At 33.8% G+C, this 14,116-nt stretch overlaps 2 protein-coding genes across 8 annotated transcripts in view; one reads left to right on the top strand and one right to left on the bottom strand.

Moving 5' to 3' along the window:
- The window catches only part of Pvf1 (PDGF- and VEGF-related factor 1), a 33,452-nt gene extending 26,088 nt beyond the window's left edge, over positions 1-7,364 (top strand). For 5 of the 7 annotated variants that reach the window (XM_036365688.2, XM_036365682.2, XM_036365681.2 and 2 more), the window contains exons 5-8: positions 44-360; positions 520-603; positions 2,549-2,656; positions 5,578-7,364. In XM_036365688.2, coding sequence (XP_036221581.2) covers positions 44-360; positions 520-603; positions 2,549-2,656; positions 5,578-5,709 — 641 coding nt within the window. In that variant the 3' untranslated portion in view covers positions 5,710-7,364. Of the gene's footprint in view, positions 1-43; positions 361-519; positions 604-2,548; positions 2,657-4,775; positions 5,193-5,577 lie in introns of all 7 variants that reach the window. The other 2 variants (XR_004977073.2, XM_036365692.2) reach the window with 2 other exon arrangements.
- Positions 7,365-7,711: 347 nt separating this feature from the next.
- LOC106622076 (uncharacterized) lies at positions 7,712-11,109 on the bottom strand. Its single transcript, XM_036365680.2, has 6 exons — positions 11,026-11,109; positions 10,879-10,966; positions 10,634-10,793; positions 10,483-10,572; positions 9,052-10,418; positions 7,712-8,670 (listed from the first exon to the last, which is right to left on the bottom strand). Exons 3-5 carry the CDS (start codon positions 10,777-10,779, stop codon positions 9,392-9,394), a joined length of 1,263 nt encoding a protein of 420 aa, XP_036221573.2. The 5' UTR covers positions 10,780-10,793; positions 10,879-10,966; positions 11,026-11,109; the 3' UTR covers positions 7,712-8,670; positions 9,052-9,391.
- Positions 11,110-14,116: the final 3,007 nt, after the last annotated feature.

Raw genomic sequence — 14,116 nt, forward strand, 5'->3', positions numbered from 1 at the left:
ATTCCAAGTAATAATTTTCCTTTCTTCCGTCCCCCTAACTCAGCTAATGTACTAACGGCTAAGCCAGCTGCTTGCATGCCTGAGAGCACCGTTGTACCGCTCATACCGCTGGAGCCCTCGAAAGATCCAAAAATCGACTACTTTCCCAAGTGTACGCGTGTGAAACGCTGCGGCGGCTGCTGTGGCTCACAGCTGATGTCGTGTCAACCCGTCGAGACGGAGACAATCAACTTTCAGGTGTTTCCTTTTGAAGTGGTCAGCGGCAGACAAATGCGCATTCGTGGCAAGGATATTGTCGTCGTGGAACAGCACACGAAATGCAAATGCGACTGTCGCATTAAGGCGGAGGTAGGTAGTCGGGTATGGTCGCTTTTATGCATTCACTTTGCTTTTCGTAGTTGTTGTTTGCTTGCTTCGCTTTGTTGCAATTGCTATATATATGGAAGTGTGTGTTTGTAAGCGTGGTGGTGGTAGTTTTTTTAGAAATAATTTTGTGCTTACATGCGCTAATTTTTACAGGACTGCAAGCAATATCAGAGATATCGGGCGGACAAGTGCAGCTGTGAGTGTACAAATGATGATGCGTTGCAGAAATGTTTAGAGGTTAGTACAAGTACGAAGTAGTGAATTGACAGTTTGTACGGCATAGAAGGTCCGATCTGAACAATTTCTTCTGAGATTACACTATTGCCTTAGACAATAGTCCATACCCGATTTCGAGGAAAAATCTCGTCAAATGAAGAAGCTTTCCATACAAGCATTTGATTCCGATCGTTCAGTTTGTATGGCAGCTATATGCTATAGTGGTCGGTTCAGGTTAATCGAATAATCTTATCAGGTTATTCAAAAAATTTGAAGAGCCCTAGTATGTAAATATGTATATACAGTAAAATATAACTTGCAACCATCATATCCATCATAGCGGCTGCGGTGTACCGGTTGTTTTGTGAAAATGAAATACTAACTTTGAATGGGAAAGTAAAAAAAATTTATTCAAAGTATTGACCATTGCTTTTTACACATTTTGACCACCTTTTTGGCAATTTGTGAATAACAGCCAATAGAAATGTTCGTCTTTTGAAGCAAACCAATCAGACACTAAATTTTCAACTTATGCGTAGGTTCGAAGTGCTGCGCAGCCAATGCGTGTCCCATCGATGAAAACAAGTGTTATTCGGAAGGTGTCCCCCCCTAGCCCCCACCGTATAAAGGGGTAGCAGTTCCCAGCCAAATACTTTCATTGTATCCTGAACCGATTTTGCTTTGTGTGCAGGTGCATTGTCGTGTAACAAAATTACTTTGTCGTGTCTTCTGGCCCATTCTGGTAGTATTTCAATCAATGCATGGTTAAAATTGATCATTTGTTGTCTGTAGCGATTAGTATTAAGAGTTTCACCAGGTTTTAGAAGCTAATGATATACCACACTCTTCTGATCCCACCAAACACAGAGCATTGCCTTCTTACTGAATCGATCTACTTTCGCAGTCGATGTTGATTCTTAAAATAAATCAATTTTTCATCGCCGGTGACAGTTCGATGCAACACTAATTTTCTTTCGTGTCTTTGAGGCAAAATTTCACACGGTTTTCCATTTGTCTTTCGTTCTATTCATGTGGCAACCCATTTTCCACACTTTTGGATTTTTCCCATAGCTTTCAAACGGTCTGAAATTGTTTGTTGTGCAACATTTCACCCAATATTGCTTGTATTTTGTTTGCCGTGGACGTTGTGACGTGGAACGTTCTTTATTTCTCACATCAAAATCATTATCTCTGAACCGTCGAAAACATCTTTTGCATGTTGCTTCTGATAGAGCATGATCACCATATGCCTCAACAAGCATTCGATGCGACTCTGCAGCACTTTTCTTCAAATGGAAACAAAAAATTAATGCTTTCCGAAAATCATCACTTTTCGGTACAAAATTTGACATTTTGAACACAATGAAAACATAGGATGTTTTTTGTTCAATGACTATAAGGTTATTGAAAATGTTTGACAGATGTCATGCCAACCAAACAGAAAACAAATAAGGCTCGTTCACAACAAATGTATGTAGGCATATGGACAGACAGACGGATATGACTAAATCGACTCAGCTCATCAAGATAATCTTTTATATATGTATTTTATAGTCTCCGACGTTTCCTTCTGGGTGGCTAACTTATATACCCTGTTAAGGGCATAATAAATTCTTATGAATATTTGTAAATAAATAATTATAATAATATACAATAATAAATAATTATAATAATATAATAAATAATTTAATTACAATAAGAAAATGTATTACCACGCTAGACGCTCAAGAATCATCAACAAAAATATTTCAAAAAATATCTCCTCCAATTTTGACTCTACAACAGAATCCCAATTTTTGTTTTTTTAAATACAAGTTGGTGTAAATCGCCAGGCAGTATAAAATAGTGCCAAATAAATGCAAATAGCAAAAAAAATGGAAAATATTAAGTAAAGTCTAATCGATGAATATTTAAAATAGTAATATTTGAAACTCTAATTTTAGATATATTTTTATTAAATTTTCAGCAAGGACACAAATACTGGGATGAAACAGAATGCCGTTGTGTCTGCCGCGACAGTCAGTCCTGTACGACCGGCACAATATTTGACGAGAGCCAATGTGCCTGTATCGATGTGAGTACTCATCAATAAAGCCTGCATAAAATTATCAAAAACAAAACACTATCTGTACATAAATTATAATCAAATAAGGAATTTAATAGAGCAAGTAATAAGGTTAAATTCGGTTGCAGCTCATATTTTTATACCCAACGCGGAATATTGTATAGTATGTATATACATTTGTAAGTAACTTGATGCTTTTAAACCCAAGATGCATATAAAAAAAAAGTTATTTAAAAGCAAAACGGACAGCAATTACTTATTCATAAATTGATTCGACGTAGTCGGACCATTGGGAAAAGGGTTATACTTGAATTGGTTTCATAAGGCAGGCAAAGAGTTGATTAGAATCATTCTTGAACTTATTGCAAGCAGGAAAGAGGTTTGGTATGTTGGGGTCACTTCAGGATAAGCACTAGTTATTTAGTATTCAGAACGAGATTTGCGAGCAACTCGAGCTCTTCTTCTGCTATGGTGGTGGTTTGACTCCGCCAGTCAGTGAAGGGTTCGCTCCAAGCAGGTGACTGCAAAGATGATATCCGCGAGACATGCTAGTAGAAACTGTCTGAAGAAAACCAACTTTTTAAGGGTTCTATGGGAGATACCAAGGGGCATCCTGCTATTGTACGGAGTGTAGTGTTCTGACAAGTCCGAAGCTTCTTCATTTGTATTATTCTACATCCTTATCGGTTCTGCGTATAAATATATATATAAACGCTTCCGACAGGTCAGGTTCTACTAATAATGACATCTTACATTTTACTTTTTACTTATTTTACTGATTCGATTTAGATCAATAAAATTTTGAACATTAAATAAGTTTCCTTTTGTTTTTGCTAAGATTCAGTGACCTTACCCTAGGTTTCTTCATATGATATGTGCCAAACAAGACGAACGACAGAGGAAAATATATTTCGAAAGGGTATAAAGATATGTTCTGGGTTTAAAAATGAACCTGATATCATTTATCATTGTGAATTGGAAAACTTACATGCATAAGTTACATAAAAGTAAATATAGTTAGCGTAGCGGTATAAGGGAGTTGAGTTTATGTATTGTACGTATGTACTTAAATGGTGACATGTTAGCATTAACTGTAGTTGTAAATTACAAAAATTACAAAACCTATATACATATGTAAGTTTTTATAGGGTGGTGGTGTAATTACTTAATTACGAAGCTATAAAATAGTTATTGTAAAAGTGGTGATATGTTAATTACGATAATTTTTTTTTTTTATCACAATACAAAAATATTGATTTAATCATTATTATAATAAAATATTCAGTATTTGAATTATTACTAATTAATAAAAACTATTTTATTAATTTCAAATTAGTATGAAATGTTTAATTAAATATTATATAAAATTGTAAATGCGCATAAACTAAGGTGTTCGATCATCAATTCTATCAATATATCAATTTCTTATAAATATATTTAGTGGCTTACATATTTAAAATATAAACATGAATAATAAATAACAAAAAAAAATATGAATAAAGTATGAAAATTACGCATAAAAAATTATTAAAGATTTTTTATACTAGGTTGAGTATTATTTATGTGTCTTAGCTTAAATTTAAAAATGTGTCACGTTAATTAAAATGTTTACACATTATTTGTAAGTAATGTACACATACATAGTTGCTAATATAACACACATTAAATGTTTATAAAGAAGTGACTAACATTAAACGCCACGCAATACATTTGGCATGTAAAATAATTAAATAGAAATATATAAATCATTTAAAAATAACTAAAATAATCAATACTTTTTTTTGAAATAATTATAATATTTTTCGTAATTAATTAAATTAATTAAACTATTTTTGTTTTTTAATCAATTGAATTATTTTTATTTGTAATTAATTAAAGCATTTTATTAAAAAAAAATAATAATAATTAATCTATGTACATACACAAAACAAAAATTTTGAAAATTTTTGAAACATTTTTGTATAATTCACGCTTCACTTCATGCAACTAATTTAAGCAACAAAATTTATCAACAAAGCTTCGTTACACACATCTTTCACAATGTGCCTTAACACACCCACACACACTTAACTATGCAGAAAAATATTTTTTATTGTTTTTGTTTATTTTTTTCTTAATTTCGTTTTAGATAAACCAGATCGAATACGTGGTGTAAAATTAGTTGAAATAGCAAACAGACTAAAAATTAAACCAAAAGAAAACAAAATATTTAAAAAATATATAATAAACTGAACACTATAATAAATGCAACACTGTGTATTGAGAACAAAAACTACAAATGAACACTCAAGATTTTGATTAAAAAATCGTAAACAATAATGCAACTATTGCAATTATATATTAAATTTATGATACACAGTTACATAAAACTATGAGTGTAGCATGTTTGTATGTTTACATAAACTCATACAAATAATATAAATGGACTTAATTAGCACTTGTGATTCACATTCTAAATGAATATTACAAATAATTATTACTTGTTTAAGGCATTTTAAATGATTTTTGTCTTGAAAGTAACGAAAGCATTTTTACGCTAACATAAGTGAGTATATTTTTGAGTGGTTTTTTGTGCTTCCTCTCCTTTTGTCGTTTGCTTCCCACTTTTATCTCATAAAACTTTGGTGCGACCTTAACACTTCCTGCTTCGCTTACTAGCCGTTTCCCTTAACACATGTTTATAAACAATAAGCTAACGCACACAAAAATTGGCACTCGAACAGCTTACTAATACTCGTCATAACAGTAATATACAGTCTGAGATCTGCTTAAACTTGCTCTGTTACCTTTTTTCCAAATTGCGCTTTATACTTACATATATACATATGCAATACTAATAAACTAATATATTTCAAAACGTTTAAAAATTCTGTTAAACTCATATTTCCAGCTTTATACCTTTTCTGCTTTATTTTTCCCGCTCTAAACAGATCACTGACGATGGCAGCAACTCTAAAAGTGCGAGCTCTAATTCACCTACACTGCTCGATCGCCGGCGTTTCATAGTCAAAGCCATACCCGTAGAGGTGAAACCGGATGATAGCACACGTTATTTTGTCTAAAATCGCGATAAAGGAGAAAACAAAGAAAGTAAAGAAAATAAAGAAAATTAAAAAAAACAGAAAACATAGAAGAAAAAACGGAGAAAACAAAAACAAAGTTTGGAAGAAAGCATTGAGTGCGAGGCAGTAGTATGAATTTAATGCATGTTTTAGTGTAAATAAAAAAATAATAATTTAATATTCAGTATTTGTTAATTGCAAGTTTTTAGTTTAACTCTATACGACTCGTTTGTTTTTACCACCTACTTACATTAGTTACGTGTGTGTAAATATAAATATAAATATATATACAGTACTGTACAAGATATATGCAACTGGCGATGTCATAATTAAAAAAAAAAATGTATTACTATTTACAAAATTTATTAAGTTTTGCAAATTCGTTTTCAAAAAACTGTAAATATTTAAATATTTTATATAACACCATTTTTAATTATTTTGCTACAATTTGGGACAAAATAATAAATTTCTACTTTTGACATGGGAGGGCATTTAAGGGGAATAAGGGTTTTTTTTTTGTTTTTAATATTTTTTTTTGTTTAATATTTGTTTTTATTTTAATTTTTGTTTTTTTGTCTTATTATATTTTTTTAATGAATACATAATACTTCAAGAATATTGTGTCGAAATACTGATTGCAGAAAATTAAATGAAAGTTAACAGTATTTTTTTCCCTGTCTTATGAACGTTTTAACAGTGTTCAAAACTTTACAGCCTTTTCCCCACAACTCACGTTTTTTAAATTTTGAACACTATCGCCGATGAATTATTTTCAAATTTATTAATAATTTTTATTTTTCAACAACTGATTAACAATGTTGCAAAAAAAAATTAAAAATGTAAATTTCAAAAAAACCCTTTTCACGTTACCTATTATATAACGAATTATGCCGTCTCGTTGGTTTTTAATAGAGAGTTGGTTAGATAGAGACAGTTTACGTGTCGTCACAAAAAATACACAAAATATATTTTTGCACGAATTAACCTTCCTTTCTACCGTCTTCCCCTTAAATAAAGTTTCAACGCCTTAAAAGGTGTCTCAACTGATAGAAAATCTATTTTACGCTTTTTAAAGGGTTGGGTCCCTTAGCAATACACTAGTGGCTTTAGATCACCGCATCAGTTTCTAAAATAATTGTTTTGGTATATCGGTTAAGTAGAAGAAACTGCTGCCTTAAAAAAAAAGTCTAAATAGCTGTACGAAATCTTCATATGTTTTAAAAATAGCTTAACGTATCTCTTATTCAGCAGAAAGCCAGTACTATAGCGAACGTGAAAAAATATGGGCTATTATCAAAATAATCGAATTGAAAAAATAGTAGAAAAAAAAATTTTTAATTTACATCATTAAGCGACCCCGTTGCACATGCTTTACACAGTACTGTTTATGTATAGCCGTAAAATATGTGTGGAACGTCACAAATATGTAACTAATCCCAAAATTTCGCAAATACCTATCGCAAACAAATATTTATTGAATTAATTATATTACAAAAAAAAAGTAAATCATGAAAACGGCCGTTAACTTATGTACGTACTTATAGAAAAAACATATAAAAAAAAACTAAGAAACTTAAAAATGTATTTAAAAAGCCCTAAGTAATAATATAAATTATTTATAAATTATAAATAAAAAGTAATTTCATTTCAATTTACCTTCATGCATTTACTTTTATAGGCTCTCCAAATGAAATGAGGAAGCTGGACGTCAAAAATAATTTTTCCAAAATTTTTTTTTTCTAAATGCTTTTAAAAAAAATCATTTTCATGAAAATGTTACAGTCGATAATGCAGTGGACTTCATATTGCAATTTCAACACTTCGTAGACTTTGTCATTATTATTACAGCTTGCATATACTACAATGTATGTATATACATATATGAACAAAGTTTTCATAATTATTTATTATTTGCAGCGTTTTTGAATAAAGCGCCATTCCAGCATGCTGACTACTTTTTTTAATTGTTTTGAGTCACTTTCTTTTCAAGAATTCTTCAAACTTTTCCTCTCAACACATTTATTAATCTTTTTCTAAATACAAAATCCATGACCAATGACCATAATTAATACATTACTAGTGTAATGTAAGATATAAAACAATTTGCATTCAAATGCGGCATTACAACAACTTATGCCACTTCAAATTTCAAAAAGTAATAGATCTAAATATGCAATTCAAAAATATAACTCACTTCAATGTGATCGACGTTTTAGAGTCCCTTAAATCAGTCAATTAATGTGCTAATTGACTTAATTAAGGGGCTGTCTAAAACACTTATAAAGTATATACATATGCATAATTTATTGTAAATTAAGTTAACATTTATTTAAATACCTAGGAGCAAATAAATGAGACCACTATAAAAGTTGCCAATGGCCATCAAAAAACGGTAGAAAATATGCAAACGAATAATATTGAAATATATATATGTAAATATATACTAATATAGAAAAAAAGAGCGCCAAAATGATAAAACCCTTGTATGATAATTTAAACTAAAGTTAATTAGTATTACATAAAGGAGCTTTCAAATATATATGTACATCGTACTTTTAGGAATAAGGGAGGACATCAAAAATCAATTTCATGGCTGAAGTTGGCATAGCAAATTCAAAATGCATATAATTAGTGAAATGTAGATCTTAATTTTCTATGATTTATAACAGCAATACTTTAAATACAAATTCTCAAACTTTTGGGAACTTGGAAAATTTAATTTTACAAAACTTATTTATCTTGAAATGATTAAATTTTCAAAAAAAAAAGAAATAATAAATATATATAATGATTAATTTATTAGGAAATTTCAGCAATAATTAATTTGCAAAAAATTTGTAACATTTCAGTAAATATTGCATTTTTGTAAAATTTGTATACAACCTTTCATAAACTCCACTCCTAATAGCAGTATATATTTTTATGCGTTTTAAAGGATTCCGAATGTGACAAGAACATTTGCTATAAAAGAAATATATACGAATTAAAAAAATAAGAATTTAAGAATAGAAATAAAAAAGAAATAAAAAATATATGTACAAATATATGTATATAAAAACAAAAAAAAAAACAATATTAAATAAAAATAATAAGATATATTGTAAATAAAAATTAAAAAAAAATTAAATATTTAAAAAATATATTAAATTAATTAAATAAAAAATGATTTGAAATAAAAATTAAAACAAAAAATTAGAATGAAAATCAAAAATTTAGAAAAAGTTAAAATTATAGAAAATAAAAATTAAAAAATATTCAAATTAAAAAATTTAAAACAATAAAAATTAAAAAAATATTCAAATTAAAAAATTTAAAACAATAAAAATTACAACAAAAAATTACCTATGTAGATATGTTTTGTTTAAAGCACCACAGGCGTTCTAATTTTACAAAAAAAAATTATAAAAAGTATGAAAAAATACTTTAAGTAATTTAATAACTTGCAGCAGACTACACAATATCATTTTTTCATGAATATTTTTGGCAAATGGCAATTTTAAGCAAATGCATTTCATCGATTTCATTCCAACCATAAAAAAAATGCACTTGCTACGCTTCTCTGATTTTGACACATTCGGAACAATTGATTTTCAACCAACCATATAAAAAATATAAAATAAATTGCGCTAAAGTTTTACTAAATATAAATATCTTTCTACGATATTGCTTCGATACAATCCCATCACAGTCGTAGCGTGCGTGCAGCGCCACGTCTTGGTGTTGTCGTCGATGAGGACGGAGTGATTCGCTTCATGCCGGACAAGGTGTATGGTACTCTTGGCCTTCGTTTGGGCGTAGCCGGTGGTGTATGGTCATTTTTCGTAGGTGTACGCAATTGCACCACGCTTATGGCGATGCTTTCTTCATCCACATCCGTCAATGGTACTGCTGTGCCAACTTCAGTGACTGCTATGCTTTCAGTGTCCTGCACATCTTGTTGTTGTGTTGCCTGCGGCGGTACGCTTAGCGCGGTTTCATTAAATTGTGCCATTAGGTTACGACGACGCGTTCCCATGGTTGATGGTACATCTTGATTCCCCTCAGCGCTATTATTTGGCAGATGTTCATAAATAACCAAAGCAATTTGCAAGGATTGATCGGACAAATTTCGACGATATGATATACGTAGACGCACAGGTCTATCCCAATCGCTTGTGCGGTATGGTGTTGGTGGTGAATCCGTGGAAGTTAAAATTTTTGGTTTAACTCGCAATTTACCCATCGTTTCTATATACTTCAATGGTGTATATTCAGTGGCTATCTTTTTGCGTAAATCTGCATCCAACTCTTCATCACTAGATGTATCGTCGCCCAACATTTGCATGTCAAACTGGGTTGATGTTAACTGACGCTTTGTGACGTGCGTAGTTTTACTGCTAGACGCCGGCATGTGACGCAAATAGCTGAATGGTGTTGGAGTGGACCGTTTGAGGCGCTTGGGGGCTGACGCACATGCCTCCTCATCTAAATCACTTTCCGAATCAGATGCATTAATATCTTCAATTTTAATTGTACTCGAAGGCGGTGTTAGTTCACCGACATGCGATGCGTGACGGCTGTGATGCTCTGGTGTACGGTTGCCTGGCAACGGTCGCATCTCCAAGTCATCATCCTCAATGTCACTATCGGCGTAACTTTTCAACGTAGTTATACCAGTGACTTTATTTATTGGCAAAACGAAGTCTGCATCCTCCATTGGCAGTGATTTTCTAAAAAGCATACATTTTGAAATGTTGAAGTGTTAATTGGTTTAGGGCTATAGTAAAAAATTACGTTTTCCAATGAGACGGGCGCTGCTCAATTGGTTGGCATTCTTCCGCTTTGTCAAAATCTGCATGCTCATATTGTGTGGATACTTCGAATCTGTGCAAAAAAATATTTATATTTAAGTAAATGTAAAGGACTTTCGAATTCGAAATCAAACCTGAAGTAATCATGTATTTTTGCTGGACCACGAACTGTGCGTCCGAACCAATCAACCGCGGCATTTGGTGCAACTAGTAATTTTAACTGCCTGCAATCTGCAGTAAACAACTCCAGATACTCTTTTAAAACATTAGATGCTTCCATTTCACAATGCAGCACTGTAATTTAAAGAAAAATCATTGGCATTGTTAATCAACAAATACAACAAATACATATATTGGCCAAATCATCAACTCTGCGTACCTGTAACTCGATTGCTGCTAATTGAAATGTAATCTGATCAGCTAGCGTTATTTGTATATATTTGCAGGAAGTTACTCTTTATTGTTTACTAACAATAAACGGGGTTAATTACAAAATTGAGAAAATTAAGGTTTTTCTTTATATTACGTTTTTCAACCTGAATTTGGCGTCTTGCGCGCTTTTGTAGACTTTGTTTGCGCCAGCTGCGAATTTAACAGACAGTTTTCAGACCTTGTGTAGAGAATGGCACTGTAATAGATCGGTTAGTGGAATATTAGACGCTGCCACATTATAGTAAAAATTCGTATTGGAAATAACAGCTGATTAATCGCAAATTTAAGTAAAGGTTTATTAAAAATAATAATTTATAACAGGAACTTCAAATCACCAAAGACTTTTTCTGTAAAGAATACCAATTACGATACCACATAGTTGTCTTATGTATTGACAATGTAGTTTTTATAACTTTCCTGCACATTCTACTAAAAAACTTATTATTTTGCTCTTACTTTTAAATCAAATATATTAAAAAAATTTTTTAAAATTTCTAAATAAATATTTTTAAAAAAGTGAAATAGTTCTATACAATGGTTTAAAGTTGAATGTAAAAGTCTACAGTTAGACTTTAAAACTCATAGCCAGTAATTTATAATGAATGGGTAATATATTGTAATCACATTCAAATGAATCTCAGCAAGACGGAACTACTCGTAACTGCTATAGTTTGGAAGAATTTGCATGGAAACTAATATACACACATTGCAAAATTTTTAAAACGAGTAAGTAAGAAACAGTTTAACGAACATATATACATAAGCGTTTCAGTTAGTTGACTTACTGACTACTTGACTGTCCCCTAAAGACAACCACCAAGAGCCGCAACTGCTCCTGGTGGTCTAGTAGGCTCTCAGAATTAAGAAAAACAGTACGCAAGCTATTTAAAAGGGCTAAGCGCACCGGAAATTGGAAGGATTACAGGTGCAGCCTAACTGCTTACAATAAGGAGATTAGGACAGCAAAACAGAAGAGCTTCAGGAAGTTCTGTGAAAGCGTCTTCTCAACGCCAGAGGCAGCAAGACTGCATAAGGCTCTGGCTAGAGGCAAGACGGACACAGTACTAGCAATTAAAAGATCGGATGGGACCTATACGTCCAGGTTCTTCTACTTGCGCATTTCCCGGAGACTTAGACTGGATAGTCGCAAAACAGCTCTTCACTGCAGACTCCGTCAAGTGGACTTTGGCCTCCGTTGAAAAATATAAGTATCCAGGTGTGGATGGCATCCTTCCATCATTTCTGCAACAGGTACTACTTCCGCACCTTGTTCGGCTGATGAGGGATAGCCTAGTGCTGACATATATCCCAGAACCATGGCGCACTGCAAGGGTGATCTTCATACCCAAAGTAGGAAGGAAAGGCTACTCATTGGCGAAATCCTTCAGACCAATCAGTCTTACTTCCTTCCTGCTTAAGAGTATGGAAAAGATCATAGACCACGAAATACGATCGAAGGTGCTGAAGGCTTCACAGCTTTATGCGAACCAGCATGCTTACAGAGCTGGCAAATCAACAAATAATGCTCTGTATCATCTAACCTCGGAGATCCAGAGTTTGTTAGATGGGGGCGAGGTGATGTTATGCGCCTTCCTTGACATCGAAGGTGCTTTTGACAATACGTCTCACTAAAGCGTGTCTAGAGCACTGGAGAAAAGGAGTGTGGCAGCACCAGTACGCAGATGGTTCGCAGAAGTACTGCGCACTAGGGTAGCTGAAACCTCAGTAGTAGTCAAAATTCGTCTTGGCCAAACAAGAGGTTGTAGTTGTGGACGATCTTCTTGAGCTGCTAACTAGCAATGGAATCCGATGTCAGGGATATGCGGATCACATTGTTATCTTAGCTAGGGATAAATTCATAGACACACTCTGCGATAACGTACAGAGGAGACTGGGATGGCAAAGGGATGGTGTAGTGGGGTTGGCCTAAGCATCAACTCTTCAAAAACTACAATCATTCCCTTCACTAGACGGAGGTCTCTGCCAGGCCTCAGAAATCTATCCCTTGACGGCAGAGTGTTGGAGATGGCCAGCACGGTCAAGTACCTAGGCCTCACGCTGAATTCCAGACAGCCAAACAGACTCTGCTCCAAATGACAGCAGAGGGAGATGGTAAAGGGAAGGTAATTTCGTCCCAGCAAATGAAGGCGCTAAGTGAGGAAATGCCACTGGCCCTTCTCCCAAAGGACAGCATTACCAAAGTAGTAAGCTTCACTAAGAAGTTCAAAGTTACCCTTGGCAGCAAGGCGGAATGGAATGATTCATCATTGGACCTGCTGCTAAGGGAAAGCACTATCAAGTGGTACATCGACGCTGGGCCAAGCACCAAACTCTCCATTCCAATGGGAAGTTTTCCGAGCATTTTCCACACCGAGGTCTATACTATAAGTCGGTGTGTAGAGATATACCTCCAACGCAACTAGTCAGGCGGCACTAAAAGCGATCTCTGCCTATGAGATCAGATCGCTTCTAGTGCAGGAGTGTATAGAACGGCTGAACAGCCTATCAGACCACAACCGAGTGCACCTTATTTGGGTGCCTGGCCACAGGAGTATAGCCGGGAACAAACTGGCTGACGAGTTGGCCCGCTCTGCAGCCTCCACAAAAATGGTAGGACCGGAACCATGCATAGCGGTTGGTCCACATACCATTAAAGAGCTGATCCACAAACTCCGGCTGCTAGTTGCGTTCTACACCGGCCATTGCAGGCTCAAGAAGCATCTCTTCAACATGGGCTTAGCCTCTTATGCAAACTGCCGGGTCTGTGACATGGAGCCGGAAACCCCAGAACATCTGCTAATGAACTGCACAGCAGTCTGCGGACGCAGAATAAAGGCCCTGGGATCCATGTTTCCAAACAAGGATTGTATCGCTTAACTAGCACCCAGCAGAATATTGGAGTTTATCAACATGCTGGGGCTAGATGAGTCGATATGACTTAGGGGGGGGCACAATAGACCATAGGTCGCGGTGCATACCTCAAAACTAATCGATCTATCTATCTACTACTTGATACGATGCACTATCACGAATTAAAATTTTTTTTACTAACAATATGAAGAGTGTGTTTTACTACTTATTTTTGAAAAATCTGGCAACGCTGCAAATCGTTATCACCAAATTTCAGCTGGAATCGCGCAAATCTATACAAAAATACAAAAAAAAAGCTTTTAATACATTCGGCG

Source organism: Bactrocera oleae, chromosome 5, assembly GCF_042242935.1.
Source record: "Bactrocera oleae isolate idBacOlea1 chromosome 5, idBacOlea1, whole genome shotgun sequence".
In the NCBI taxonomy this organism is placed as follows: Eukaryota; Metazoa; Arthropoda; class Insecta; order Diptera; family Tephritidae; genus Bactrocera; species Bactrocera oleae.

What these genes read in the sequence shown, in the direction of transcription:
- LOC106622076 (XM_036365680.2), bottom strand. Translation starts at nt 10,779, where the DNA reads ATGGAAGCATCTAATGTTTTAAAAGAGTATCTGGAGTTGTTTACTGCA. An exon ending in AAAATACATGATTACTTCAG is followed by an intron (nt 10,573 to 10,633) that starts GTTTGATTTCGA and finishes TTTTTTGCACAG; the next exon opens with ATTCGAAGTATCCACACAAT. An exon ending in CGCCCGTCTCATTGGAAAAC is followed by an intron (nt 10,419 to 10,482) that starts GTAATTTTTTAC and finishes TATGCTTTTTAG; the next exon opens with AAAATCACTGCCAATGGAGG.